This window comes from Panthera uncia (assembly GCF_023721935.1).
Source record: "Panthera uncia isolate 11264 chromosome A1 unlocalized genomic scaffold, Puncia_PCG_1.0 HiC_scaffold_16, whole genome shotgun sequence".
Classification (NCBI taxonomy): domain Eukaryota; kingdom Metazoa; phylum Chordata; class Mammalia; order Carnivora; family Felidae; genus Panthera; species Panthera uncia.
Genome location: NW_026057576.1, coordinates 2222143 through 2247260, shown reverse-complemented (window position 1 = coordinate 2247260; position 25118 = coordinate 2222143). Strand labels below are relative to the sequence as shown.

General features: G+C 41.6%; 2 protein-coding genes across 6 annotated transcripts in view; one reads left to right on the top strand and one right to left on the bottom strand.

Moving 5' to 3' along the window:
- Positions 1 to 25118, top strand: part of MICU2 (mitochondrial calcium uptake 2) — a 143739-nt gene that overhangs the window by 65372 nt on the left and 53249 nt on the right. For all 3 annotated transcript variants that reach the window (XM_049647338.1, XM_049647339.1, XM_049647340.1), the window contains exons 5-6: positions 13752 to 13799; positions 15430 to 15512. In XM_049647338.1, the coding sequence (XP_049503295.1) occupies positions 13752 to 13799; positions 15430 to 15512 (131 nt within the window). The remainder of the gene's footprint in view (positions 1 to 13751; positions 13800 to 15429; positions 15513 to 25118) is intronic.
- Positions 1 to 25118, bottom strand: part of FGF9 (fibroblast growth factor 9) — a 211428-nt gene that overhangs the window by 160286 nt on the left and 26024 nt on the right. The window lies entirely within an intron of this gene.

Here is a 25118-nt window from a genome sequence, read left to right as displayed (position 1 = left end):
TCTGTGATTAGGAAAGAGACGCAACCAGAGAGTCCTAGGAAACCTCAAGGGATCGAAGAAGGGAGCTCAAGGGACCGACGGAAGATAGCGTCGGTCATGAAAGAATAGTCACGAGTCAGTGCAGTGATGGGACGATTCTCCTGTCGGCTACAGGTAGGAGTCGAAATGTTGGGCAGCTGTATTAGAGTTAGGATTTTGCTGAGCGAATGGGTAGGAGAAGGGTCACAGGCTAGGGAATTCAGGATGTTGAGGGGAAAGAGGTTTTAAGTAATGAGCCATGGAATCTGAGCAAGATAATAGAGAAGAAAGTCGAATTGCAAAAGAAAGGAAAGGGGAAATGAAAAGAAGAAAGTGGAACAGGGAAGTGAGATCTGCCAGTGAGGTTGAAAGCCAGCTCTAGTAGGAGTCCCAGAGCAGAACAGAGCTGGCAGTCAACGAGTAAGGTGCCGAGGTTTACGATTTCAGAGGTGAAACGGTTCTGGGTGATTTCGGGGTTCTAGGTATAGTCCTGGAATTCGAATCTCAAGAATTAGTTCTCAAGGATGTGAGAGAGTGTGATCGGAGAGATGGACCATGAACCAGCTACTAAAGCCTTGGGCGACTGAGAGATGGGGAGAGGGCACTTTGGTTGATGACCGCTGAAAGGGAAAACAGACAGTGGCCCAGCCGGATGACATTTGCCTCAGAAGAACAGAAATTTTTGTCAAGAGGTTAGAAGAAAAAAGGTCTAGAATTAGCAGTGAGGCGGGAAAAAATGAGTAACCTCCCTTTCAGAAGTCCTTAGCGGAGATCCAGGTTTCAGATAAGGCAAGACCACGCATACGGTGAATGAAGAGGTGAAAGATGTTTACTGCGGAGAGAATTTCAGGGCGCAGTAAGAAAGTTTGGGTAGGAGTAGAGGAGTGGGAGACTGGTTGAGTCGGGAGAGATGAAGCATAGACCAGCATGCAGATGTGTAAACACAGAGGACAGGCGCCATTTCGGAGGGGTGTGAAGCTGCCGAGGGCAGTTGGAGGTCGGCCGAGAGGTAGGCAGAACCTCAATCTTAGGTACCTGTAGAGGATGTGTTAAAGAGTTTAGCCCTCATCCTAAGAACCGTGGGCTGCCCTTGAGTTTAAAGTAAGCAAGTGGCAGATGAGAACAATCACTCTGGCAGCTGGCTAGTGAATGGAGTGACGAGGGAGCAGAAGAAGCAATGAGGAGGTTTCGCAATAAGGTAAGAGGTTGTATGCTGGAGAGGAGGGAATGGAAATGGAGAGAAGAGTGTAGATTTGCCAGATATTTTGGTGATCTTTGGTGATCGAGCGATGGGCCTTAATGACTGACTGGATATGAGAGGGAGGAAGAAGAAGGAAACATGTCCGATGCCCAGATTTCTGGTTTAGGCGAATGATTGCGCCATTCGCCAGGATACGTGGGTCGTAGGGGAAAGAGCGAAGGGGGTGGGGGGTGGGGGGGGCAGAGAATGAGTCCAGTTTAGGACATAAGGCGTTCAGATTTTCTTATCATCATCGAAAATGGCACTGGAAGCCACGGTGGCAGATGTGACCACGTAGGAAGCACTGAGGGGAGAAGAGGCCCCGAGATAGATCAGGTCAGTTTAATGAACGGGCAGAAGAGGAGGAGCCCTTTAAGCGGCCTGAGAAGGGGTGGTCGGTCGGGGGCTCACCCAGGGGAGCGTCCTGGCGGTGCGGTGCCCGAAGTGCTTCCAAACAAATGCACATGCTCAGTAACTTCAGAACTTCAAAACTTCAATACCGGAAATATTTACTGAAGGCTTCCTACGTATCACATCGTATGCGTAGCCCTCTACACGTATTACCGTGTTCAGTCCTCAACGTTCCTTTGAGGAAGGTACCTTCGTTTCATACTCCCGTGTTCTAGATGAGTTAATTGAGGCGCAAAGAGGTTACGTAACCTGCCCAAAGTCATAGACGGGGAGTAAAAGCACTTCCTAAATAGCCTTTAGCTTTACTCTCCTATGTATTCAAGTCGAATTTCACTTCAGTAAGTGTCGGTGGAATATATTTAAATACACCCGTACAAGTAGGCAGAGGACCTGCGTGGTCCTTTTCACGTAAGGACCAGTCTGTGACAGGTAGAAAAAGGGTTCACCTGAAGGTGGCGATGAATGAATAACAGATAACGTTCTCTCCTGTTATCTGAGGAAGGAGTTGGAGAATTAAGCTCCGCGTGTAATTTCCAAGTCAGTCGTTCGTGACCCTTTTATTGAGTGCAGAAGACTTGTGACCATTTAGCTCGAGAGATTTACGACATTCCCAAATCAACATTTGTTTTCACTTTGTTTTTGTATGTCAGCGTTAGTTTTAAAGTAAGCGTAGCATAAGTGTATCACGTAACGCTCCACAAGAAGGAAAACAAAATGTGACAAAGAGGGGAGCACATTGGCACCCTAACTGCAAGAAGGCAGCAGCAATCAAACTGCTGATTATTAGCGAGCATCGATCCTGCTCGCACGTCAGTGGGTCGGCATCTGGTGAACCGCGTAGACTTTACGTACATTTGACGAGTGCTCCTCGTACCAAATGTGACACCACCCCACCCCAGCCCTCACCTGATTCCTTCCAGTCGGCACCACAACATCCCTATGTACTTTTGTCAAGTGGGAATTTCCTGGGAGGTAGTCTCTGGGTGGTGAATAAGGGCATATTCTGGACTCGCAGGCTTATATTCAAATTTTTCCTGGTTTTAGGACCTCGGGTAGTTACTTAATCTCTTTCATTCTCATTTTCATCACCTTGAAAACAAGATGGTAATGCCCGCCTTCATGGGTTTGTTGAAAGGATGTAATCAAGTAAGATGTTTGTAACATTTATAGTATCTGCTACATGGCCGTAAAAACTGACGAAGATCATGGGCTGTGTTTATAACTGATAATACTGGCAGTGTTGTGATTGCTGTATGTTTTCGTAAGATTTTAATGTTAACCAGACCTTGGCCTCTTATTAGTGAATTTATAAATTAAAACAAGTAATACCTTTAAAGTCATTGTTAATAAAGATTTTAGGAAATTGTCGTTAATCTGGCACTTTAGAGTGGTTTTAGGTATAATATTTAAATCCCAAATACTGATATTTAGATCAAAGCTGCAGCTTTGAGGTATCCTTTCATGACAGATACTTTCTGAATGCATTTTGAGACTTGAAGAAAAATATCATATTTACCAGGTGTGAAAACTTGAGTGATGTCTATAGATATAAACTCATTTACTTTAAATTTTTTTTAATGTTTATTTGTTTTTGAGAAACAGAGACAGAGCATGAGCGGGGGAAGGACAGACAGGGAGAGGGAGACACAGAATCTGAAACGGGCTCCAGGCTCTGAGCTGTCGGCACAGAGCCCGACACGGGGCTTGAATCCACAAACTGTGAGATCATGACCTGAGCTGAAGTCGGACGCTCAACCGACTGAGCCACCCAGGTGCCCCCAAACTAGTTACTTTCTATCTGGTTGTATTTTCCCCTGAAGAAAGGAAGCCAGGGCAGGGGGAAGGCAAATTCCAGAAAAATTCTGACCTTGTGGCAGAATATTAGTCTAAGTAGGAGGTTAATTCAGCATTCATATAAAGCATTAATACAAATATGTAATTTTAGGAATTAAAAGTTATTCTTAAGGGGAATTCATAAAATAAAAACTGAAGACAGAAAATTTAAGTTACTTTAAGAGAGGGGTGCCTGCGTGGCTCATTCGGTTAAGTGTCCAGTTCTCGATTTTGTCTCAGGTCATTATCGCAAGGTTTGTGAGTTCGATCCCAGCGTTGGGATTCTCTCTCTCTCCCTGTTTCTCTGCCCTGTGCACATGCGTGCTCTCTCTCCTCTCTCTCTCAGAATAAATAAATACACTTTAAAAAATTTATCTTAAGAGAAAAGTGTTTGAGAGAGAAAAGATTAATCTGTAGTACTCACACGAGAGACTCATTTTCAAGGGCCTCAGAAGCACACTTCACTCCTGCAGAGAAGTAACCTCCACAGGCCTCATTCCCTGCCATTAACCTGCCCCACTTTGGGGAGTGCCTTAAATGCTGCCTGCTGTTCTGGCCAGACTTCCCTCGCCCGTCGGCTTCCTGCCCATTGGCCATCCTCCTCTGTTAAAGTCATCTCTGGAACCACCGGAGGTCTTGTGCTTTCTCATGTTTTCATTTTGTATCACTGTGCCGTCTCTCATATCTGTAATTAAACCACAACTTCTCTAAGAGGAAGACTCTGTGTGGTCGTTTGCCTAGCATGTTGCCTAAATATTCTCTGGCACGTAACAGATACTCCTCTAAGATTGCATTCCAGGGGCACCTGGGTGGCTCAGTCGGTGAAGCATCTGACTTCGGCTCAGGTCACGATCTCTCGGTTCGTGGGTTCGAGCCCCACGTCAGGCTCAGAGCCTGGAGTCCGCTTCGGATTCTGTGTCTCCTTCTCTCTCTGCCCCTCCCCTGCTCATGCTCTGTCTCTCTCTGTCTCAAAAATAAATAAACATTAAAAGAAATCAAAATTGCATTCCATGCTAATTATATTTCATGGTAATTAATGTTAACATTGACATTGCTGATGACAAATTATTCTGACCTATTTGAATGAGTCTCTGGAATATTTTTGTTACAAACCTGAGTTAGCCTTTCTGTGAATTGAAAGTGTGAAGACTACATGTTTTTACAACTATTTTCCAGTTAAAACTGTTTGGCACTTTATATGGATCTTTTTCCCAGTTATAATTGGTATCACTTATCAGCAAAATACACTGTCATAAATTTTAGAAAGAATACATTGACTTTATCAACACCCGAATAAAAGCATGAAATTATCACCAAGTAATTTTATTTTCTTTTTCATTTAGACACTTTTTTGACTTAAAATATTTCTAAAATATCCTAGGTGAAATGTTTGCCCCCTGGTAACCAACATTTTATCGGTCTAATGACTCACAGCTATTTTATAGAATAGTTTTCCTTTTCCTGACCTAGATCTTCTCTAAGTTGAAGTTATTCACTGTATTACCGTATTTTATGTGGTGTGTGGTCATTTCAGAGTTCATTACCTATGAAATGAAGTCGCTTAAAGTAAAGAAACCTGATCTTGGCAGCCTTGTGCACAAAACAGGTTTTTAAGTTGCACTACCTGACTGTAGATTATAAGAACATATGCCTCATATCATATTCTGTGTTCACAATCATGAAGGTAATTATTAAAACTAGTAGAATTCACAATGAAGTATATCCTGTCCTGTGCACGGAAGAATTTTGTGAATTTTAAACCTTTTGTTCCTTTGCATAAAGTAAAGGGGCCGTGCCTCCAAAGCTACCGCCTCTGTCTCCGGCAGCCGACAGGACAGCCGCGTCCTCTCCCCGTCACCGTCACCGTGTGACAGGAGCACCGTTCCCTGTGACGGGAAGGGCCGCCTGCCTCCCGTATTGGTGCCGGGCCTCTTCTGTTGCCTTCTCGAGACTTCTCACCCTGCTGTTACTCCCTCCCCTGCCCCATTCTCTGTCCCGCACTCTGTCGTGCTTTCTTACATAGCTACCTCTGGACATCTCCCATCTTTGAGGAAAAGCCTCCCTCCGCTGACCCTACATCTGCCTCCTGCTCTCTCCATACTTCTCGGCCCTTTTCATAGCCAAGCCCTTTGGGCTGCGTTGTGCTCACTTCCTCACGTGCCAGGCCAGGCATCCTCCTGCCCACTTGGGCCAGCACCCACCCTCCGGCGACACCGCTCTCGTCGGGACCATCAGTGACCTCCCTGTTACCAGACCCGGGGAAGCTATTCTGCATTCTCGACGCCCAGGACCCCGGCAGTACCGATGCTGTTACCTGCTCTCACCCCAGGGCTTCTAGGACCCCGTACTTTGTCGTGTTGTTTTCTTACCATCCTAGGGGTTTCCTCCTAGGAAACCTTCCGTGAAATTCAGCCATGAGCCACCTAAACTGGGGAAATCAAACAGGCCCTTCTGATGGGGGGAGTCTGAATGAAGGGGCTGACCTCTCAGTCCTGAGCAAGCAGTGAGAAAGCCCATCTCACGGGAGGGGATGGAGTTTGAAGGCGAAATGTAAGGACCTCGGAAGGAAGTAGGAGGCTGTTGGGCAGATGAAGGGCAATGTCTTTGAGACCTGAAGTGTGACGCGGGGGTTGAGATTTCAAAGAGCAGTAGGCAGACGCCCCTTTTCTTGGTAGAGAGAAGGTCGCGAGTGGTGGCAGTGCTTCCGTAACACGGATTATAATGCAGGCCCGGAACCAGCGGTGAGGTTTGAAGGGAAGACAGTTATTACGGTTTCCAAAACTGTGTTTACTTACGGTCTTAATTCTTCAGGCAGGAGAAAAAAAATCTGTAGGTTTTCTTTATTCTCTTCTTCTTTTGGGGGGAGGGTTTTTTTTTTTTTTTAAGTTTTATTCTCTTCTTGAAATTGAGAGCACTGTTCTCCTCATTCAGCCTCTGCTCGCAGCACAAGATGCATGAAGCATTTTCGCATATTGGCAGATGAGGAATTGGAAAAGCATCCTTATGAGAAGTGTTCTGTCAGGATTCTCTTAGAGTGTGGCCATTTCCAGAAACCGTGGTTCTGGTGTCCAGGAGAAGGACTGTGAATCTGTGTATCTTTACAGATATATAGAGGACACTGAGGGAGATGATCGGGAACTTCTTTATTCTCTTTACTTTCAGGCACCTATATGTCTGTATGTCTCTCTCCCCCCCAATATATACTCTCTCTCTCCCCAAATACATATACATATACATATATATATATATATATGTATATATATATATAACTGTCAAGGGAGATAAATTCATCAGCCTACTCACACATTTTCCTGTTGGGTAGTTCTCTCTCCCTGTTCCTTACATAGCTGGAGAACTATTTATATTCCCAGAAAGAATAGGGGCATCGTACATTTCCAAGATTTCTAAAAGCATGAAAAGCCAGTATTTCTAGATGGCTGGGGAGAAGGCCCTTCGTGATGGACTGTTAGAAAAACAAAACGGAAGTCCGTACCAGAAAGGTTGATATTTTTTCCTTTAGGTAAAGTGCACGAGGATAATAGTGTGAGAAATAGGGGAAAGGAGACAGAGAGAGAGAGAGCTTAGGAGGAACCAGAGGAATAAGTGACTGCAAGGATAGACAATATCGATGGCATTCATTTCAAAGTCAGCAAGAAGGAATAAATAATCTGCACTGCGCAGCCGCAGGAGGGGAATGAAACCTAACTTCCTGCCATTGACCCCGGAGCGTATGAAAGCACAGCCTTCGTTAATGAAGGACCAGTAGGGAGATCGGGACTCAGAGTATGACTGAATGATGGCAAGAAGGGTAAGCAGCCGACAGGGACATGCGCAGCAGGGTTGCGTGCGAAAGGGCAGAGTGAGAGCCGCGAGCTCCCCGTTCCTCCAAATGCTGGCCTCCCTTAGCGTGGGCTTTCCTGTGCCGGCCAGCGTTCCACTCTGACCGCGATGTCAGGCCCGACCCTTTGCGTTCTCCGTCCCTCCAGCAGCACGTCTGCTGCACGACTCTGGAGCTGGCAAGAGGGCGCCCGGCCCTGGGGACGGAAGGGGTCCGGAGCCTCACCACTCCTGTGTGCCCTGGGAGCTTGCACGTTTCTTTAGTGTCTACTGCCTCTGTAAGATGAAGGCAACGGTCTCTGCTTCCACAGTTACGGTGGGAACAACGTAAGTAAGGCTTCTCCACCTTGCCTTGAGGTCAAGGCCGGAAAGATCTCTTTATTATTAGGCAAATCCAAGTGCCACGAGTTCTCTTGGATTCTTTGAAACTCCGTGATCCCAGTTCTCTTGGTACCTCTCTTTCTGTCGTCGGTTTCTCTGCCTCCTCCTGGCCACGCAACACCGGTGCTCCCTAGGATCTGTCCGCTTACGGTTCTCCTGCTCCCGTTGGTTTGGCATCCGTGTGTGCCGCTGGGACTCTCAGATCCCAGATCCCCGGCCGTGTCCCCGTCTCCGGCCCAGGCCGCTCTCCTGAGCTCCAGACTTCGGTATCTCAGCCTGCTGCCCGATGCCTGCTCGTGCGACTCTCAGTTCCCTGGAGCTTCCCGTATTCCAGACCCAACTCATCATCTTCCCCTAAACCCGCACCTTTATTTCTAGTGTCGTTTGGTAGGACTGCTTTTCACCCACCCCGTCGAAACCCAGCAAATCTCTTGGAACCCTTTCTCTCGTTGCCGCTCCCACCCTGCAGATGGGGAGTCAAACACCGTCTTCCTGATGTCGCCTGCTGGGTATTTATCTACTTCCTCCTCCCTTCTGCGGCTGGAGAAGAAGTTACAGGAAACAGACCAAGAAAAAAATCTTGGAGAGGGTCTCAACAGCAGTTTTTTGTTTTTCTCTGAAATACACGAATTGAAGTGTGCATTTTCAACTTAAAGAAAAAACACTGATACGGGGCACCTGGGTGGCTCCGTCGGTTGAACGTCCGACTTCGGCTCAGGTCACAATCTCACGGTTAGCGGGTTCGAGCCCCGCGTCCGGCTCTGTGCCGACAGCTCAGAGCCTGGAGCCTCCCTTGGATTCTGTGTCTCGCTCTCTCTCTCTCTGCCCTCCCCCGTCACGCTTTGTCTCACTGTTTCTCAAAAATAAATAAATGTAAAAAAAATTTTAAAAACACTAATACGAATATTATGATAGAGGAGAGATTCAACAGGTACACTTTTTTCACATATGCTTTGTTGATTTTTTTTCTTTATTGATATTAATGAAGTCACTTGAAAAGAATGTAAAATTTAGCTACATTGAGAACAATTTTAAATATTCCATTTTACCACATAAAATACATATCAAAAATTACACCATATGATAACTAGCAAAAAATAGTATACCTTTGAAATAAGAAAATAACATCCACCGTTCATTACTATAAAGAAAAATACGAGTTATCGTGCTTTTTTTTGCAAGTTCCATAAAGGTTTTATTACACCCAGAGAGGAGAGGTTCAGTCCTTGGCTGCCGCTTCCCTCATGTCTTCCTCTCGGCACAGACGTGTGTCCCCACCCTGTTCTTGGTGAACTTGAGGGCGCACTTGTCCTCGGAGACCTTGAGCAGCCCCATGGCACACCGCTCGATGGACAAAGCCGCACGCCTCTCACATCACGTCCTGCGCGAGCCTGGTGTGCTTGCTGAGGCGCCCGTGGCCGCTGCCGTGCCTCAACTTGCCCCCGTCCTTAGTCACCTTGTGGCCCTCGTTGAGGCCCAAGGCCAAAGGGCAGTGCACAGCCACGGCTGCTACTCCTCAGGGACTCCAGCAGCGTGCGGCTCATATGCGCTCTTGTAAACTGAGCAGAATTCTGGGGGCGCCTGGGTGGCTCAGTTGGATAAGCATCCGACTTCGGCTCGGGTCATGATCTCGCAGCTTGTGGGTTCAAGCCCTGCGACGGGCTCTGTGCCGACAGCTCAGAGCTTGGAGCCTGCTTCGGATTCTGGGTCTCCCTCTGTCTCTCTCTCTCAAGGGTAAATAAACATTTAAATAAATAAGTAAGTATTAAATGTTTTTTATTTTAAACTGAGCAGAATTCTCAATATAATACAGTCCTTAAAGATGTACTGAATATAAATTAAATACATTGTAAGATATATAAACATGTTCTTATGATAGATGTATTAATCTCGCTTTGGGAAACAGTTCTCAAAATTGCATTCAGTAGCAAGTCATTTTTTAGAATGGTTCCAAATTTAAAATATTTTTAGAGAAGCATAGTCATTAACAGAATTTAATCCTCTCTTCTTGTGGCCCTTCCTTAAGGATTCATTAACAAATTTTTAAATATAATTATTTAAAATACTTTCCTATTTGACATGTACTTTTAAAACATTGCCATTTACTTTACAATTAAATGTAAGAGATATGTATTGTTTTTCCTGTATTCCAAAGTGTCAGTTTCCTTTACAAGTGTTTTCAGAGGGCAGATATTGAGAATGCTATTGTAGAATTATATTTTTTTTTAATTTTAATTGTAGAACTATATTGTTTATCATGCACTTGAGAGTGTAGGTGCTGTTTTATACTGTCTCAACTCTGTTTATTCAAGCTTTTTATTCAAGTCAGCATGTCAAAGAAAGACACTGGAATTTTCTTTCTCACAAAGTCCCCATTTAGAGGACGTGTACCTGTGTGGAAAGAAGAGAAGAGTGAGGCCTCCTCTTGGCACTGAGCCCACGTCAGTCTAGCATTTTGGCCATTTTTTCACATTACCATAGTCCTTTGAAAATTGGAGGGGAAAAAAAAGCCAGTGTCCACTTTACTGAGGCTGCCAAGGGATGAAATACTTTGATCCTTCAACTCACACCAGAGCACTTCTCTCGGGTACGAGATATGACAAAACACATTTCTTTCTCTCTCCATATAAACACTGAACGTTTTTAAGGAAAACTATCTGAAAACTCACGGTGGGCTTTTTTATTAAAAAGAAGTACACTGGCTCCAAAATAAAAACAACCAGAAAGTTGGTAATGCACAAAAATATAAGTCATTAAAAATATTATTTTAATATTATCATTTAAATTTAAAATATATGCCTGAAGTTGCTTGTAGCTAAACCATTGAATTACCTGGATAGAAAGTCCTTAGCTGCCTTGCTCTGAACTTGGGCCCCAAGTCTGTGCGCCACCTGATTGGGAGCCGTCAGGATCACTGCCGTCAGCCTCTGCGGGAGTTCATTCCTGTGTCTAGGCTACCATGGGCCTTAGCTCCCATTGCTTCTTCCACATGGATGTTATTTCGGACCATCAGTAACTTTTTAATTTTCATATTTAGTTTTCATATTCAGCCTTATCTGTCATCCCACCCCACTTAATTAAATTTTCTTCCATCATTTGAAGACCATTTTTAGAATTACTTCCTCTGTGACATCTCTGATCACCTCTGACATCTCTGCAAATGATTTCACATACTTCCAAAGTCGGTAACTTTTACTATCACGGTCTCTTAGTAGTATATAGCATTTTTATAAACACTTTTATTCCGGCCTCCTTGATGGAAGTATACAGTACCATCTATTACGAATTCTTGCCAAAAATCCAACTTGAATCTCAGCACACTTCTAGATCCAAAGACTAGTGTGTAGAAAATACAGAAGTTAGAGGAACATTTGAAATGACACCAAGAAGATGCAGTCAGCAAAATTCTAGATGATAAGAAACTTTATAGGACTGACGGCCAGGCATCTTTAACAACTAAGTTGAAAGAGAGGGGGGGAAAGACACGGGAGAATCTATAGATTTTTTAAAAGAGATTGACAGCACAGGGAACAAAAGAAAAATGTTGAACTTTTGTGAATCAAAGTACACAGAGAAGAGAGTGAAAAGACAACCCACAGAATGGGAGAAAATATTTGCAAATCATATATAGGGGTTAAAATCCAGTATATATAAAGAACTCCTGTAACTCAACGACAACAAAAAAACCAAACAACCCAATTGAAAGGGAAAGACTGGAATAGACATTTCTTTGAAGAAGATACATGATTGACTTCATGATTTCATTCCCACATGAAAAGATGCTCCACATCACCAACCATTAGGGAAACACACATCAAAACCATAATGAGACAGCACATAATAAATACCATTATTATCAAGAAAAAAAATTAACAAGTGTTGACAAGGATGTGGAGAAATGATAACCTCTCTGCACTGTTGGTGGGAATGGAAAATGGTGCCACCACTTTTGAAAAAAGCATGGGTGTTCCTCAAATTAAACACAGAGAATGACCATGTGATCCAACAATTCCCCTCTGGGTACGTACCCAAAAGAATTAAAAGCAGAGATTCAAACAGATATTTGTACACCAATGTTTGTAGCAGCATTAATCACAATAGCCAAAGAGTGGAAACAACCCAGATGTCCATCAACGGATGGATACACAAAATGTGACCTATGCATGTAGTGGAGTATTATTCGACCTTAAACAGGAATGGAATTCTGACACGTGCTGCCATGTGGATGAACCTTGAAGACATGATGCTAAGTGAAGTGAGCCAGGCACAAAAGGACAAATATTGTATGATTCCATTTATATGAGGTCCCTAGAGTAGGCAAATTCATAGAGACAGCAAATAGGATAGAGATTATAGGGGCCGGAGGCAGAACGAATGGAGTTAGTGTTTCATGGGTATGGGGTTTCAGTGTGTGGTGCTGAAAAAAGTTTTGGTAATCATTGCAAAACAGTGTGAATGTACTTAATGCCACTACCCTGTACATTTAAAAATGGCTAAAATGGCAAATTCTGTTATGGGTGTTTTGCCACAACAACAACAACAAAAAAAGTGGCCTGAGTCCTGTTGACCAAGTACAATGCAAGGACCTTTCTCGAATCCTGATTTGAGAACACTTGAAAAATTGTTTTTCTGATACAGGGACGTTTGTAAAAGTGGTATGAATCTGATGATATTGAGGGATTATTGGTAATTATTTGGAGGGAGGGAGCCGTGTTTTTAGAGATACAGCTTGGATTTTCTACTATGAAATAATATATGAGATTTGTTTCAAAATAATCCAGTGGGAAGTGGGAGAAAGGAATGGAAAGAGGTATAGGTAAACCAAGATCTGTCATGAGTTGATAATTACCGAAGCTGATATATGTATAATACACTTATTCATTATACTCTCTCTACTTTTGTGCGTGATTGAAGTTTTCCATGATAAAGTTTTTTTTAATTGTGTATTTCACTATTATATCAAATTTATGATCCGGAAGGAAAATTTTTTTGGCTTATCAGGAGGCCATGATTTACAAGATACATTTTCTGTATTTATTGCTATTGTTTTCATTGCAGGCACATAAAACCAGACACTATCTATTTGAGCAAGAAAGGACAGACGTGGAGCTAGTGGCCAGACACAGAGCTAGCTTCAAGTTCAACTTAATCCAGGGCTCAGACATCACCAGTATCCATCTTTCATACCTGCCAATTAGGATTGGCTGCATTCTCAGGCCCTAAACACCGGCTGTCTGGCAGTTCTAGGCCCTCTTTCCATTGCCTCACATTCCTAAGTGAAACATTCTCACATCATCAAAGCCCAGGAGGGCTGGCGGAGGGAAAACAATGAAGTGAAGGTTCAGCATTCTCATCAGAAATGCCACTCTGAATGACCCAGCCTAGGTCAAGGCCCGTCGCAAGTCCCTGCAGCCAGACATGTGCAGCCTGCTCCTTAGCTTGGCTCAGCTTCTTGCCCATGTCTGCGCCGATTCTGGGAGAGGACAGTGATTGGCTGAGCCAGTCAGCATCCACCTTGAGGGGTGAGAATGGGTAGTCCTACGCCTGGCCTGCATGTTGAGAATGGAGAAGGAATGGTTTCCCGAAGGAAAATCAAGTTACTGCTGCAAAGACTTAATTTTCTCATTTTAAATAATATAGTTTGGCCTTTGGTATATCAAGATCTCCGTTACTCTACTGAATTTTCAAATTTGCTTCACTTGAGATGTTGTGAATGGTGAAATTTGAGTGTGAGTCGCATAAAGTGCCGTGCAAATCAAACCTGTAGTGGATGTCTATTGTTTGCTAGCCAACATCCATCCCTCCTCTTACTGGTAATAGTAACCTGATGAAAAAACACGGTCTCTTTTTTTAAGTATTAGTACTGTACTTAACTCTATTGTAGAAGTTTTCCACTGTATCAAAGAGGGGTAAATTAAAGTAAAAATGTGTGTGTTTTTAATTCAGTGAAGTTTCCATATAGTACCTCTATGTGATTACTTGTAAACCATGTAAAGCTTATTTCCTGATGTTTTTATTTTCTCCCTTTCAGGACTGATATCCTATACCGAGTATCTTTTCTTGCTTACCATCCTCACTAGTAAGTATCCCACAGTTGGTCTCTGTGATCATGTGCAATTCTCTGTTCTTGCCAAACAGTGTTTTGGAAGTTTGGCATTTATGTCTTTTATCATGAAAAATATCACTGCTATCTTAGTTTCTGTGTCAACGAAATGATACCGTTGGATTAGATTATCCCTTCTACCTCCCTTGTACTATGGCTCCCCATAACTTTGTCTCCTTAAAAGACTTGTTGAACAGAAGAATGAGACTTAACCTTCGCATATTTAAAACCCCTCGTTAGATACTCTTCAAACTTCCCGATCAGTACTCTTCAGACTGGTCATGAAAATCAAGGAATGGGCGAGAAACTTTCACAACTTGGAGCAGAGTAAGGAGACATAACAACTAAATGCAACATGATTTCTTTCCATTTTTTTTTAATGTTTATTTATTTTTGAGAGAGAGAGAAGAGGGGAGGGGCAGAGAGAGAGAGAGAGAGGAAGAAACAGAATCTGAAGCAGGCTCCAAGCTCCTAGCTGTCAGCACAGAGCTGGACTCATGAGCTCAAACTCAGGAGCCGTGAGATCATGACCTGAGCCGAAGTCAGACGCTTAACCAACTGAGCCACCCAAGTGCCCCCAACGTGACTTCTTATATTGATCCTAAAATAGAAAAATAGCATTGATGGAAAAACATGAAATCCAAATAAAGTCTGTAGTTCGGTTGAAAATACTACTACCAGTGTTAATTTCTTAGTTTTGACAACGATACTGTGGTTATATAAGATGTTAAAAATAGAGGAAGCTGGGTGAAGAGTATGAGAACTCACTATGCTATCTTTACAACATTTCTTAGGGCTAAAATTATTTAAAAATAAAGTTTGGTTTTTTTCATATTTATTTATTTTTGAGAGACAGAGAGCAAGCAGGGGAGGGGCAGAGAGAGAGGCAGACACAGAATCCGAAGCCGGTTCCAGGCCCTGAGCTGTCAGCACAGAGCCCGACGGGGGGCTCGAACCCACCAACAGTGAGATCATCACTTGAGCTGAAGTCAGAGACTTAGCCAGCTGAGCCACCCAGGCGCCCCTCCAAATAAAAAGCTTTTTAAAAACCCTGCTCTGAGAGGGGCGCCGATTGGTTAAGCGTCTGACGCTTGATATTGGCTCCGGTCGAGGTCTGGCAGTCATGAGATCGAGCCTCCTGTCGGGCTCCACACGGAGCATGGAGCCTGCTTGGGATTCTTTCTGTCACTCTGTCTCTGCCCCTCCCCTGCTCACTCGCTCTCGCCCTCTCGCTCTCAAATAAATAAACCTAAAAAACAAAAACCCTACTCCGAGGAAAGGAAATCAAGAGTAGTAATCTGTACGAAAATAGCCGAGCTGTCATGAGAATAGAGGAAACCCCTGGTAGGGTTAAAGAAATAAATTAAGTTCTCAAATGGATTTTGCCTTGAGAAGCAGAGCATTTAGCGGCAGAACAACATGTCTTCGGAAATAGATCAGCCTCTGAAAATTGTTGTAAGAAGAGATCGTTTTTTCTCTGTTGAGGCACTTGCATAATAGTTTCTGGAAGCTTTTTTTTTTTCGAATTCGAAGACCTACGGATCAGCAAATATAATTTGCATTTCACCAACATTCAAATAACTGTTCGCTTTTCACTTAATTACAGAACCCCATACTGGGTTTCATGTTGCTTTTAAAATGCTGGATGCAGATGGTAATGAGATGGTTGAGAAAAAGGAATTTTTTAAGGTAAGTAGATTCTACTTATTTTTGGCTTATCATAAGACACTTGGGTGTTTGTGTGATTTTACATTTCCATAAAAATAGAAATTATATCCACTGCTTACATATGACATGTCAAGAAATCATTTGTACATTTGGAAGTGTTAAATTTTCCGTAGCGCAGCCTTGAGGGAAACTGTTGAGGAACAGAGTATAAGATGCCTGTGGGAGAAATGGACTTAAGCATCTACGTTTTTTAGGGTTTTGTTTTATGATAGTGATAACGATAATATATATAATGTATATAACGATAATAGAAATGATAGAAAAATGAAAAAGCTACAATAGGTATAAATGGGTGCAGGTTTTCCAGGAATTTGCTAAGGCTAATATTTGAAAAGCTGGAAATACGTTTAAGTGAAAATATGTTTCCAAGACAACTCTAGGACATGTGACCAGTAAATTTTACTTCATTCCAAGAATGTTGATGGTAGTATTAAAAAATACCTCACTGTGCATAAACTGTTGAGTATGTGACAGAGTTAAATGTTGTTATTTTTTTTAACTTTTTTAACGTTTATTTATTATTGAGAGAAGGAGAGAGACAGAGCATGAACATGGGAGGGGCAGAGAGAGGGGGAGGCACAGAGTCAGAAGCAGGCTCCAGGCTCTGAGCTGTCAGCACGGAGCCCGACATGGGGCTCGAACCCACGAACCGTGAGATCGTGACCTGAGCCGAAGTCGGAAGCTTTACCTACTGAGCCACCCAGGCGCCCCGAATTAAATGTTTTTAATCTATTAGGGTGTTTTGTGGAGAAAAAGACACAACATAATAAATAGATAACACAGTGCTTTGTACATACTGACTTCTTTGAACTATGATTGGTAATGCATACATACATAAATGACTATGACTTTTTTTAAAAAAAGGCTTTAAGACCTGAAGCAAATGGACTCTTTTACATGTAGGAATGTAAAAGAAACACACATTTTGGAAAACAAAATTGGCAGTTTCTTAACTATACTTGGCAATTCTACTCCCATGTATTTAGTCAAAGGAAGAAAACATGTTCACCCAAAGACCTGTATATGAACGTTCATAACAGCTTTATTCATAATAGCCCCAAACTGGAAACAGAACCTAAGTGTTCGTCAAGTGACTAGATAAACAAATTGTATTCATACAATAAAATACTACTCAGCGATATGAAGGAAAAGTTACTGATAAATACAACAACATGGATGAATCAAGGTGAAACAGACAGTGTACAGAGCGGGTGATTCCTTGGATACGAAACTAGAAAAGGAGCGTGTCTACACTAACAGAAAGCGGATCATTGGCAGCCTGGGGCTGAGAGGGAGTGAGCAGTTGACTGCAGTTCCCATGAGGGAGCCTCCTGAAGTGCTAGAAACACTTTAGATCTTGGTGAGGATGGTAGTGACATGGGCATATAAACGTGTCAAAACCCATCGAGCTGTGTGTGTTTTGTTATCATACAAACTGTACGTCAGTAACCCCCTTGACAGGGTTCCATACCGCAGGCTTTGCAAATTTAGTTACTGAGATAGTTGGTTCTATGTATAAGAAACTGTGTCAAAGACTAGAAGCAAAGGACATGGCAAAAGTTCTAATCAGAGAATAGAGAGAAAACAAAAAATAGGCTCACGAGTATTTAACATATGTGGAAATCTGGAAGAGGATGTAAAGAGTGCATGAGTGCTAGCATATGGGGGAGACTAAGGTAAGTGACATGAACATCTGTGTGAGTAAACAGATGAAATTGTCAGTGTTTGAAAGTGGAGCACAGTCCATCTTACCCCGTGTGGCCGCCATCGGTAGTTGTTCCGCTGCCTTAAAAAGTCTGTCCAGGGGCGCCTGGGTGGCGCAGTCGGTTGGGCGTCCGACTTCAGCCGGGTCACGATCTCGCGGTCCGTGAGATCGAGCCCCGCGTCGGGCTCCAGGCTGACGGCTCGGAGCCTGGAGCCTGCTTCCGATTCTGCGTCTCCCTCTCTCTCTGCCCCTCCCCTGTTCATGCTCTGTCTCTCTCTGTCCCAACAATAAATTTAAAAAAAAAAAAAAAAAAAAATTAAAAAAAAAAAAAAAAAAAGTCTGTCCAAGTGGGGAATCATTTTTAAAGATAAAGATACTTACGTAACAGACTTTTTAATTAACTTAAGTAAATACACATCCTTTTTTTTGTTTTTTAACATTTTTATTTATTTGTTTTGTAACCATTTCGGAACCGAGGCCGTTTCTTTAGAGTGGAGCCACTGATTGGGTTCTTGCTACACAGTCTCATCATTTATCATCTGCACTTTCCACTTTGTTTTCTTTAAAGGGCAGAAAAAATGTAAAGACAGGTAGGAAGCACTCAATGTAGAATCCTTCAAGATTTGGCGATTTTCCCCACTCTTTACAGACATACCCCAGCTAATCAGAAGCAGCTTCTTTTTAGTAGTGTCGCTTTATAACACAACTCTGAAGTATTCCTCTCACTTTTTTATCGCAGCAACCCTTTTCAGACTCCTTTTTCATGGATACAGGCATTTGCATTGTTGCAAGTGACTTCACGCACACCCCTTTGTGTATGTAGTCAAGGCCCACGAACGCAATGAAACAGCTAGCCGCCAGGACACGAATCGATGCAGGCCATCCCCTCGCGGCTTCCTCGACATGGCGTTTTCTGGGGGGCCTGGCAGCTCCCCGTGACAGTGGCCCACTCATTTCAGGCTGTTGCCAAACATAAGGCACTAAATGCTACGCTTTTATATTTGGAGTTTATATCACTTTCAAAAACAAAACGAAAACTCACATAAACTGTCTTCTGTGCTTGGTGCATCCATTTCAGGCTCTTCTGGTTTCTTTCACCAAATTCAGTTGTCTTTGAAGCTACGTTCTCACCTAAGGCAAAAAAAGGAGACCCAATGTCCTAGTGTCCCCAAGTAGTTAACTTCTACCTTCAGCTTTCTGGTGTTTCCAGAAAACCACATTACTTCACAGTAATATTGAATTAAATCATTACAGTAACAAGTGCAATGAGCATAATTGGTTTGGAAACACACAAAAATTAGAGCGGATATTGAGCTCAACCGCTGAGAGCAGGAATACGCAAGCAAGCTTGAGACTGGCCAGGAGCTCACTGGGCATATCTGTCCCGGAGTTCTGCAGGGGCAGTAGGGAGCCTTGATTAACCTGCATTGGTCAAGTTTTTGGTTTTTTGTTTGTTTGTTTGTTTGTTTGTTTGTTTTTGCTACGTTTTATTTGAGGAAATAGAACCCAGTATACAACTATAGGAATTAAATTCTGGAATATCTAGAAAGGAATGGACTCAGCATAACTACCCTCAATACCCTCAATATTTCAGACCAGTATGTTGGTATATAGTTCTTGAAGGTGTGCTAAAACACACAGAAAATACACCCTCACACTAAAACAGATACCTTTGGATTGTTGTGTGGTTAGGTGTACTTTACAAAACACACAGAAAAGTTTCAAAACTTTCAGGAACAACTGAAATAATGGGAGGTAAGAGGCTTCTTTATGAGGACCTGTCTTAAAAATAGGTGTGTGTCACGGAAAGACAAAATGTATGATCTTCTATGTAGAATCCAACAAAAAATCAAACTCCTAGAAAGAGATCAGATTTGTGGTTACCAGAGGCGAGGTTGGGAGTTGAAGGAAGGTGGTCAAAAGGTACAAACTTGGAGCTAGAAGATGAGTAAGTGCTGGGGGTGTAACGTGCATCACGACAAGCATAGTGTTTACATAGGAAAGTGGTTGAGAGAGTGAATCCTAGGAGCTACCGTAACAAGGAGAAAAGATTTTTCTTTTGCCTTTGTTTTTTTTTTTTGCATGTGTATGAGATGATGGATGTTACCTTACTGCAGTAATCATTTCAGAACTTCTCTAAGTCAAATCATTGTACACAGTGAGGTATGTCGATTATATCTCAGTACAACTGGAAAAAGATAAGACTCATGGAGGTCTCCTTCTCTCTCTGCCCCTCCCCTGCTGGTGCTCGGTCTCTCTCTCTCTCTCTCTCTCTCTCTCTCTCAAAAATAAATAATAAAAAAAACTTTTTTTAATTAAAAAAGGTATTGCTAGTTTCCTATCACTGGTATCAGTGAGATCTTTATGTCAGTTCTAGTCATCTAGTTTTTCTTCCAATCTCCAGTGTACTGGGAAGACAGGCAACAAAGCTTGTTAAAATTAGGTAGAAAATATAGACTCTATTACTTGTACTCTCCAGTAGAGTAGCCAGTAGCCATATGTAGCTTTTGGGCCCTTGAAATTTGGCTTGTGGCCACAAAAAACTTAAGTTTTTAAATTTTAATTAATGTAAAATTTACATTTAAAACCTGATATTCCCTTTAGGTATTCAGAAATGTTTACATATGTTTGAAGCTACCTGGGTATAGGGAACCCCTTTTAAGTTGTAAATCTTATGAAATCTGAACGCAGATCAAGTATTTCCAATGAAATGTAAATCTGAATTGATTGTTCTGTAAATGTAAAATACACAGTGGATTTTGAAGAAAAGAGAAAGGAATGTAAAACATCTGAATTTTTACAGTAAATACATGATGAAGTATGATGGGATATTAATTCATTTTCATGTGTCTTTTTTTGTTGCTTTTATTTTTTTGAATGTGGCTGCTCAAAAATTTTAAATTACTTATGTAACTCCTTTATATTTCGATTGGACAGCACTGCTTTAGAATATACAGACTATAAATTCTGAGAAAGTCTCGTATATATTTTATCATATGCCCTTAAAACAATAGTTTCAAATGCTGAAAAGGATTTTTCTTACGCGTGGGTTTGCATCTTACATAAGAAAGCTGGAGGATTCCAGAGGATTGAAATTGCCTAAGTATACTTCCAGATAAGTGAAGTTTCACTTACTGTTCAGAAAAACAGGTAGTAATCTTCCAGAATTCAACTTCTTAAAGTGGCAGAAGTTAAAAGTAACAGAAAGTTATGGAGAAAACTATACTATGTAACTGCTTAAAGAATATTGGGAATGTTTCACATATTCAAAACATGTGGTTTGAAAAAGATAGAAATTGTTTCATTCTGACATCATTGTAAGCAAGTGTTAGCAAATTTGCTTGTTACCCACAAATCAGTATGGATAAAGTTTATCATTATAGAGCAACTGGATTATGAAGGCAGCATGGAATTCTACAGAGAAGTTCAGGGTAGTTTAAATGGACAAAATGGGGGGAAAATAAGTAAAATAAAATAAAATAAAATAAAATAAAATAAAATAAATAAAATAAAATAAAATAAAATAAAATAAATAAAATAAATAAAAATAAAATATAAAATATGGATTTCTAGGTATCATGGCTCCTACTCAGTACCTCAGATGAAAAATTACTCACAAAACAAGCAGGAAAGGAAATACTAGATAGTCACCATAAATTTATCTTTAAATTCAATTTCATTCAGCATAGGAAAACAGAAATAACCATATTGCTCTATTTAGCACCAACAGTCATTAAATGACCGTCATTACCGGTCCCTTGGGGAAAGAAACTTTATAAAATACAGACCGCTGTAAAAGCATTGTTGCTGTCCCTGTGTGGCCGACATGTAAAGAGACACCTCAGAGGCAGAGTCCCCAATGTGAACTGTACTTTACCACCGGGAGAAACCAGTGGACAGCTGTCAGAGATAATTGTGCTTCAGTTTTCAAAAATTATCTCTGTCCACAGTGTGAAAGCTGAACTAGAAGAGATTGGAGATAGGTGGCTTGTTACACTATTACAGTAGTCCAGTTTACAACTGCGAATGCAAAGTGGGAAATACGGTCAAGACGTGCTGTGGAGTAGGCTCTGAGGAACCTGGTTTCCAGCTGGATTGAAGAGACGAGGGGAGAGGAGACATAAGTGGTCACTCCTTTTTCCAGCCAGCCTAACTAGGAATTATGGTGGCACTGACTGATCTAAGAGGACAGAAGACTAGCTCTTATTGAGGATTGGTTATGTTCAACATATATGTTGCATTGTTGCATCTTTGCAGCAACCTACAAGGTAAGTAGTAGTATCCCCATTTTAAATATAAAATCGATATACAGTCAATATAGCAGCCATGATTTGATTCCAAGTCAGTCCATCCAGTTCTATAGCCCTGCTCTTTCCTTAATGTTAGCCGGCCTCATTTGAAGGAGAATGCAGAGGAGGACCGGGTTGAAAAAGATCTTAACTCTGAGCTTGGAAATGTTGACCTTTATAAACTATTGGGACATCTCTGTAAAGGTAGATATGAGTAGCAAGCAACTGTCTGGAGATAAGAATGTAGCCGGGATTAGGAAGCATCCTGATACAGGTGATAATTAAGTCATGAGAGTATGTGACCTAAAGGGGAGAATGTAGAGTGAAGAAGGATAAGATCAGAGTTTTGCAAAACAGTTGCATTTAAGAGGTTAAGCTGAAACTGAGAAGCCGAGAATGAAATTGAGAAGGAGCAGAGTACAAGAGAAGTAAGAAAAAGCCCAGAAAGTGCAGGATAATGGAATCTAGGGAAGAAAAGAGCAACGATGAAGTAATGTTTAACATCAAACTTTTTAAAAGTGGTCAAATTGGATAGCGACAGAGTAGAGGACTCCTTAAATTTTGTAGGTCTTTGGGAGCCATTACAGAAGCAGTTTGAAAATAGTGGTGGGGACCAATGCCATAGAGCAAAAGACTAAAGAGGAATGGATAGGAAATGCAAAATCGATTGGGGGAGTTAAGATGGCACAGTAGTGGGGGGACCCTGGGCTTCCTTCAGACACAGCTAAATCAACATCAAATCATTTTGAGCACCTAGGAAATCAGTGTGAGAATTAAGAGAACAATCTGCATAATTTGAGGGAGAGAACCTGGCAGGCTTATTTTAACAAAGAAATCAAAGCACACCTAGTTAAAAGTCCAAACACTACCCACTGCAAGCAAGGAGGAGCTCTGCAGAGGACTGACCTTGGGGAAAGAGCAGCCAAATCACAGTAGCGAAGTGTAGACCACATACACCGTAAATACTTTCTGAAGCACCAGGCCCTGGACAGTGTATGACCCCTTCTTAAGATAGCAAGACTCTCAGGAGCAGGAAGCATAACAAGCTTTCGTAACACACAAAGACAGAAACCTAGAGAAAATGACAAGGTGGAGGAACCCCCCACCCCACAAAGAAAGATCAAGAAGAAACCACAGCCAGGGATTTGCTCAAAACAGATATGAGCAATATATCTGAACAAGAATTCAGAACAATAGGCTCGAGAAAAGCCTAGAAGACACCAGAGAAACCCTTGCTGCAGAGATAAAAGACCTAAAAACTAGTCAGGCCAAAATAAAAAATGCTATAACTGAGTTGCAAAACCAACAGGATGGAATCACAATGAAGGTGGAAAAAGCAAAGGAACAACTGGGTGACATAGAAGATAAAAGTATGGAAAATGATGAAGCTGAAAAGAAGAGGGGAAGAAAAGTATTAGATCGTGAATATATACTTAGGGAACTCAGCAGTTCCACGAAGTGCAATAATATTCATATCTTAGCAGGCCCAGAAGAAGAGCAGGGAGAAAGGGGGAGAGGGTTTATTTGAACAAATTATAACTGAGAACTTCCCTAATCTGGGGAAGGAAGAGGCATTCAAATCCAAGAGGCACAGAGAACTCCCCTGAAAATCAACAAAACAGGTCAATACCAAGACCTATCATAGTGAAACTTGCAAAATACAAAGATAGAGAAAGGCACAAAGATCTTTAATCTACAAGGGTAGACACATTAGGTTTAGCAGACACATAGAAACGTGGCAGGCCAGAAGGGGGTGGAATGATGTATACAGCGCGCTACAGGGAAAAATATGCAGCCAAGAATACTGAATCTAACAAGGCTGTCATTCAGGGTAGAAGGAGAGGTAAAGAGTTTCCAGGATAAACAAAAATTAAAAGAGTTTGTGAACACTAAACCAGCTCTATAAGAATTATTAAAGGGGACCCTTTGAGCAGGAAAGAGAGACCAAAAGCAACCAAGACCAGAAAGGAACAGAGATGATCTACAGGAACACAACTTTACGGGTAATACAATGGCACTAACTTGATATCTATCAGTAATTACTCTGAATATAAATTGACTAAATACTCCAATCAAAAGACGTAGGGTATTGGAATGGATTTAAGAAACAAGACCCATCAATATGCTGCTTCCAATAGATTCATTTTAGACCCAAAGACACCTTCAGATTGAAAGTGAGGGGATGGAGAACCATTTTTCATGCTAATAGGCATCAAAAGAAAGCTGGAATAGCCATACCTCTATCAGACAAACTAGATTTTAAACCAAAGACTGTAATAAGAGATGAAGGGCATTGTATCCTAATAAAGAGATCTACTCAACAGGAATATCTAACAGTTGTAAATATGTATGCCCCAAACTTGGAAGCAGCCAAATATATGAATCAATTAATAACAAACTTAAGCTCACTGATAATCATATAGTAATAGTAGGGGACTTACAACACCCCACTTATAGCAATGGACAGATCATCTAAGCAGATCATCAAGGAAACAATGGCTTTGAACGACACACTGGACCCCATGGACTTAACAGATACTTTCAGAGCATTTTGTCCTAAAGCAGCAGAATACATATTCTTTTCAACTGCACATGGAACATTCTCCAGACTAGATCACATACTGGGTCACGAATCAGGCCTTAACCAATACAAAAAGATAGGGATCATACCATGCATATTTTCAGACCACAATGCTATGGAACTTGAAGTCAGCCACAAGAAAAAATTTGGAAAGACCACAAATACTTGGAGGTTAGAGAACATCCTACAAAAGAATGAATAGGTTAACCAGGAAATTAAAGAAGAAATAAAAAATACATGGAAGCAAATGAAAATGCAAACACAACATTCCAAAATCTTTGGGATGCAGCAAAGACAGTCATAAGAGGGAAGTATGTAGGCCATAGCTCAAGACGCAAGAAAAGTCTCTCACAACCTAATATTCCATCTAAAGGAGCTGGAAAAAGAACACCAAATAAGCCTAAAACCAGCAGAATAATAAAGATTAGAGCTAAAATAAATGATGAACAATTCTATGCCAACAAATTGGGCAATCTGGAAGAAATGGATACATTCCTAGAAACATAAACTACCAAAACTGAAACAAGAAGAAATAGAAAATTTGAACAGACTCATAATGGCCAGCAAAGAAATTGAATCAATAATCAAAAATCTCCCAACAAACAAGAGTCCAGTGCTGGATTGCTTCCCAGAGGAATTCTACCAAATATTTAAAGAAGAAATCCTACCTATACTTCTGAAACTGTTCCAAAAAATAGAAAAGGAAGGAAAACGTCCAAACTCATTCTGTGAGGCCAGTATTACCTTAATTCCAAAACCAGACCAAGACCCCACTAAAAAGAAAGACTACAGACCAATATCCCTGATGAACATGGATGCACAACTCTTCAACAATATACTAGAAAATCAAATCCAACAGTATATTAAAAGAATAATTCACCACAATCAAGTGGGATTTACTGTTGGGGTGCAGGGCTGGGGGTTCAAGATCTGCAAATCAATCGACGTGATATGCCATATTAATAAAAGAAAGGATAAGAACCATGTGATGT